Below are 6110 nucleotides of genomic sequence, written 5' to 3'. Positions count from 1 at the left end.
TCTCCAGATAATTCTTCTGCAGGCTCTTTTGAGAGCTCTCTAAAGAAGCCAAAACATACACAAACTTGAAGATGTATCCCAGGGCTGGCCTTCTTAGGAGCTCGGGATCATAGATTGTTAAGGATAAAATGGACCTAAGTAAGTGTGCAATCTGACCTTAAAGCAAGTGGCCTGGAGCTCACTAGATGGAACTAGCTGGTCTTGAACTTGCAGTGATCCCCTCTCCTCTGCCTGGGATAAACAGGCTTGCTGCACCACGTTCTGGCTAGTTTTTAAGGATAGATTTGCGTTTGTTTTCTACTACTAAATTCAGGGTAGGAGCATGGTGGCTTCACACAGCTCAGTCTGGGTCTCTCATGGTGTGAGGAGGTTTCAGAGACACAGCTTCCTCAGCCAGGAAGGCCAGCTTTTCCAAAAAGCCAGGTTAATCCGCCTGGCCCTCACTTTCGCCCTTTCGCCTCTTAACTCTTTGGAGAGGTGGGTAGTCCACTTTCTGAACGCACTGCAGCTGGGGCTCCCTTTGCTTCAGCAGCGATTTAGCCTTAAAATTTGTGACAGACTGAGTTGATAGTCTCTCCACGGAAAGGGGAGGGGAAAAGAGCCAGTTTTTGACAGGCCACAGACTCGCGGTGCCTCTAGTGGCCAAAAGCTGCATTGCCGCCACAGTTAAGGTAGCTTATGAGAGTCCTGCTCAGACTGCAAAGCCCGCTTGGCCAGTGGCTTTTACTTTAAACACAGCGAGGAACTGAAACCGTGCAAGTTTACAGCACGTAGCGGGTCAGTTTATCCTTGTCCTCTGTGCTGTGATCGCAGCCAGGCGGTAGCGCTCAGCATTCCCAGTGTTTTTAATGCTAAGATGTGTCATTGCCGTTCGTATTACAGTAAATCGTGAGTTTAGAAACAGTTTCAGCTCTTTGCATTTCTTAGTTTGGAAACGATGTCCAGTGCCAGGGCCTTACCTGCCGGAAAGGGGGATGGAGAGCTGGTGGAAAGTGTCCTTCTTGTGGTGTTGGTTGTGATGGTGGCTGTGTGTGTGTGTGTGTGTGTGTGTGTGTGTGTAAGAGAGAGAGAGAGAAAGGGAGAGAGAGAGAGAGAGAGAGAGAGAGAGAGAGAGAGAGAGAATGCCCGCGTGTGCTCGCGCGCGCAATCTGTGTCTAAGTTTCTAAAGTCTCACACTGAATTCTCAAGACTCCCTGCCTTCGCTATACCCCCCGAGGTGATCAGAACTCAGAGATGAGGAGCCTGAAAATTAAAGTGACTTTCGAACTCTCTCGGATGCAAAGATGAGAGATCAGTAAGAATTAATAAAAGTGTCCCCCCCACCCAAACAAAAAGGGGGCGGGGGAAGCGAACAAAAAGGCCGGTGGCTGAGCCGGATGCAGGCAGCTGGCCCTAAGCCCTGCCCGCTGGCTCTGTGCGCGAGCTGGGGTTCGGTATCCCAGCCTCCTGAAGAGTGGGAGGAGCTGGGCCTGTGTCAGGCTCCCTAAGCCGTTCCTTTCAAGCCCTGAATGCCTGAATGTGAGCTGCCCACCGCCCTCCCCCACTCTGCAACCCCACTCCAGCGGCTCGTAAAAAAAAAAAAAAAAAAAAAAAAGTTTCAACAACAACAGGCTGGACCAATAGCAGCGCTCAAAGCCGGAGAAGGGGGCCGAGCAAAGGGCGCCGGAGAGTGGAGAAAGGAGAAAGCGGGCAAGCCTGGAGCGCGCGGGGCCGGGGCTCGGCGAGCCGGAGGAGCGTTGCTAATGTTTTTGTTTGTTTGCTTTTCTATGCATGCATAATGAGGGGGCGCCGCGGCACCACACGGGGGCTCCCGGCCCACTTTTGTATTTAAAGCCTCGCCGCGAGCTAGTCCGCAGCCGGGCTCCGCGGATCCGCTCCCCAGGCTCCGGGTCTGCGAGCAGAGCCGCACGCTCCGAGTTTCGGGGTCCTCCCTGCGCCTGGCGCCCAGAACTTCCCGGAGCGCGGCCCAGGCCGGGCTAGAGGGGGAGGGGACCAAGCGTCCTGGCCGCGGGAAGGCGGGATGCCAGAGCTGCGAAGTGCTACGCGCCGCTGAGCCGGGAACCGAGGAGCCGCCGGCCGCACGACTGTCTGCAGGCGCCTAGCACCATGCATCCCCGGCGCCGCGCGCTCCTGCAGCCTCGCCGCGTCCCCCCGGGACGGCACTGAGCGCCTCCAGCCGCCGACCGGAGCCGGACCTGCGTCGCCGCGCCTCTCAGGGAGCCCCGGCCGCGGTGCCGGAGCGAACACCCGCCTCCACCAGCCGCGGGGCCGCCGGCATGGATGGATGAGGACGCCCATGCCAGAAGTGCGCGGAACTCGGACAAACTTTTCCAGCGGCCCCGCGGCCGCCACCCGAGCCTCGTCTCCGCTCCGCACCGCGTCCGGCGGCCGCCGCTGCCCGCGATGCTAGCCACGCTGCTGGGCGGCGCCGGGGCCCGCACGGGGACCTTGCCGGGCGCCTTGCTGTGCCTGATGGCGCTGCTGCAGCTGCTGTGCTCGGCGCCGCGGGGCTCGGGGCTGGCGCACGGCCGCCGGCTCATCTGCTGGCAGGCGCTGCTGCAGTGTCAGGGCGAGCCCGACTGCAGCTACGCTTACAGCCAGTACGCCGAGGCGTGTGCGCCGGTGCTAGCGCAGCGCGGCGGGGCTGATGCTCCGGGGCCCGCCGGCGCCTTCCCCGCCTCGGCCGCGTCCTTCTCGCCGCGCTGGCGCTGCCCGAGCCACTGCATCTCGGCGCTCATCCAGCTCAACCACACGCGCCGCGGGCCCGCGCTGGAGGACTGCGACTGCGCGCAGGACGAACACTGCAGGTCCACCAAGCGCGCCATCGAGCCCTGTCTGCCGCGCACTAGCAGCGTGGGCCCGGGCGCGGGAGCGGGCTCGGTCATGGGCTGCACCGAAGCCCGGCGGCGCTGCGACCGGGACAGCCGCTGCAACCTGGCGCTCAGCCGCTACCTGGCCTACTGCGGCAAGCTTTTCAACGGGCTGCGCTGCACTGACGAGTGCCGCGCGGTCATCGAGGACATGCTGGCCGTGCCCAAGGCGGCGCTGCTCAACGACTGCGTGTGCGATGGGCTGGAGCGGCCCATCTGCGAGTCGGTCAAGGAGAACATGGCCCGCCTGTGCTTCGGCCCAGATGCGAGCAACGGTCCGGGCAGCAGCGGCTCGGACGGGGGCCTAGACGACTACTACGACGAAGAATACGACGACGAGCAGCGCGCTGGGGCGACGGGCGGCGAGCAGCCTCTGGACGACGACGACGGCCTTGTGCGCCCGGGCGGCGGCGCTGCAGCGGCGGGTGGCCGCGGAGACTTGCCCCACGGGCCCGGGCGCAGGAGCAGCAGCAGCGGCAATGGAGGCCACGGGGCGACCCGAAGCGCCTGGACCCCGTTTGCCTGTTTGCTGCTGCTGCTGCTGCTCCTGCTGCTCGGGTCACACTTGTAGCCCCTGCGCCCCTGCTGCAGGCTGCTCCAGGTCGTGCTCTACGCACGACCCAGCTGGTTCCCGAGCAGGGAACCTGTGGCTCGGAGACCGGAGATGGTCGGGAACACTGACCCACACACTCTCCCCGGGTGGACAGGGCCCAGCCTGTACTGCAGCCACCATGCTCGGCCCTCTTCTATACGGTTTTTCCAGGCTGCAGAGCTAACTGGCTGATCTACACTGCCGGCTCTACTTTGCAAAATTCAGGACCCTGCAAAAAGCAATGGAGGCCTGGACTCAGAGTGCTGAACGGTGGGGGTCTTTACAGTTCCAGTGGACTTGGGGAAGGGATGTTGAGCGAATTAGGTTTGCAGAGGGGCCGAGTTTTTTGTCTGTTTGTTTTCTGTTTTGTTTGTAAACCGTTTTCCTGTGAGGGGACATATAGTATCGACTTTAATTGCTTGTGGTCTCTGAGAAACACAGCAATCGTAAGTAAATAGAAAAGTTCCTCTTACCGATTCATTCCTATACTCTTGGTATAACCCTCGGTAAAGCTAAGTGTGGAGCCGGCGATTGCCTCGTTGGAGTGTCCCCGAAATTACAACTGCATTATAATCCTAACCCTTCACCTTTAATTTTCCTGCCACCATTCTGATTCCTCTGCACCACGTGTCTTAGAATTAAGGATCCAAAAAACCCTGCTAGTCTAAAGAGTTACCATGGTGTTGAACAATACAAGTTTTTATCCTAAAGCTCGGTACTGCCATCTAGGAAAACCTCTATGATGTTTGTTTTGTTGTCCTTTTTTTCCCTCCAAGAAATTCTAAGTTTGAATATGCAGAGATTGAATATTGCCTCTGCCCCTATCGGGGTCTTCCACCCTGGTACGTCGTATATAAACTGTATTAAAACTGGGGTTTCTTACCAGTTACTGTACTTTGTATATAGAATTTTTATAAATTGTATGCTTCAGAAAATAATTTATTTTTAAAAAGAAATTAAAAGTTTTAAATCCGCATCATTGTCGTATCACCCCTATCCAAGAAATGTATAGAGTGAATACATTACTCACCAGGAACCCACTGCCACAGAACATTTTGAAGTTTGCCCTGTGTAGAAGAACAGTCTTTAAAATGTACAGTGTATTTTACAGATTTGAAGTAACGTTCTTATTTTCAAGAGAATTTATGGACATTGTAGAAATGTATAAATGCATTTCCAAACTGCCTTAAACGTTGTATTTTTATAGACATCATTTTTTAAATCTCGTGTTTAAAAAAAAACCTATGACTTTGTGTATTTTTGGTTGTTTTATTAAAAATGCACACATCAGTAAAGAGTTTAAACAGTGTCTATGGTGCAGTTGTTTTCCACAGTTACACTGCATTTAACCCAGTGATGCAGTGGGAGGGGTGTGGACGGAGGGGGCACTGGAAGTCCATCGAGCATCAAGTGAGATTAAAACGCAGCACAAAGCGGAATGTGAGCTAATGCTGCCTTTAATTTAATGAACAATTAGATGTCTGAAAATGGGACAGCTAAAAGAATTTGTAACTGGCCTCTGCTGCTGTCTTCATTTGTGAAGAAAATTCACAAAATACTCTGTCTCTTGTGAGAGGATAACCTCCCCCTCCCTAGGAGACCCACCCTGTGCACCCCCTCCCTTTTTCTTCTGACCCCCAGGGGTGTCCTCTCTGCCTTCTCATTCAATCAAACATGCCAATAACATCTGTTACCAATAGGTCTTGGAAGCCTCTGAGACTCAATACTTCAAAGCCATTTTCACACTTTTGGTGAAAAAAAAAATACAAAATTTTGTTACAAAACATTGAGGCGTGCAAAAGTAAACACACCGTGGAGGGGAATAATCACCAGGACTGGTAATATTGTCCTGAGGAGCTGTTGAACAGTGGGTTGAAGGCTGGGCTTCCGCCAAGCTCCTGATGCACACTCAAACGCCCTTACATAAATAATTACACTCTTAAGCTGTGTCGAGTGCTGATACACTTGACCTTGTAAATAGAAATGTTTGCAGTAGGAATAAACTCCAGCATTGGAAAATCTTTTAAACATTAACACAAAAGAGAGCACTCTGTCCTCTGGGGATTGGAGCCTGAACCTTGGCGGGCTAGGCACTTGCGAGGGGGAAAAAAGTTTATTTATCTTCTATTCCTGGTGTTTATTTAAAGCTTTTCATTTTAAACTCGGTGATTGGAAGGCAAGTCGGGAGTTTAAAAAGTCACCACAAATAAACTTTGTCTGAGGGGGTCGACAGATTAGCAAGATCTGGTGTCTCTTTATTTGATATTCGCATGGGGTCGACAGATTAGCAAGATCTGGTGTCTCTTTATTTGATATTAGCATGGGCTGAGAAAACAACTAGATCTCTCTGCTGCCTGAGGTAATTAACCAAATTGTGCCCTTTCCCACCTGCTTCCACCCCTACTTCTGAGGCTTTTTAAAAAGCCTCTCTCTTTTCCCAGCTATTATGGAGGGAGTCCAAACTCCTCTTCACATCTCCCAAACCAAGACTCCCCCAGCCCCCCATAGCTGTCATCGTGGAGCCCAGGAAAGTGACAGATAATTCAGTAAAGATAATATTAGGACAAAGCCTAGAGCAGTTTTTTGTTTGTTTGTTTGTTTGCTTTTGGAACAAAGAATATTCTAGAGGCTTGTAAAGAAATCAGCTG

At 53.5% G+C, this 6110-nt stretch overlaps 1 protein-coding gene across 1 annotated transcript; it reads left to right on the top strand.

The window, feature by feature from the left end:
• The first annotated feature begins 1453 nt into the window (after positions 1-1453).
• On the top strand, positions 1454-4771 carry Gas1 (growth arrest specific 1). The gene has a single exon (XM_031359105.1). The coding sequence runs from the start codon at positions 2281-2283 to the stop codon at positions 3439-3441; it is 1161 nt and encodes a 386-aa protein (XP_031214965.1). The 5' UTR covers positions 1454-2280; the 3' UTR covers positions 3442-4771.
• The last annotated feature ends 1339 nt before the right edge of the window (positions 4772-6110 follow it).

The sequence above is a fragment of the Mastomys coucha genome, unplaced genomic scaffold, assembly GCF_008632895.1.
Source record: "Mastomys coucha isolate ucsf_1 unplaced genomic scaffold, UCSF_Mcou_1 pScaffold7, whole genome shotgun sequence".
Classification (NCBI taxonomy): Eukaryota; Metazoa; Chordata; class Mammalia; order Rodentia; family Muridae; genus Mastomys; species Mastomys coucha.
This window is presented reverse-complemented; position numbering and strand designations above follow the sequence as displayed.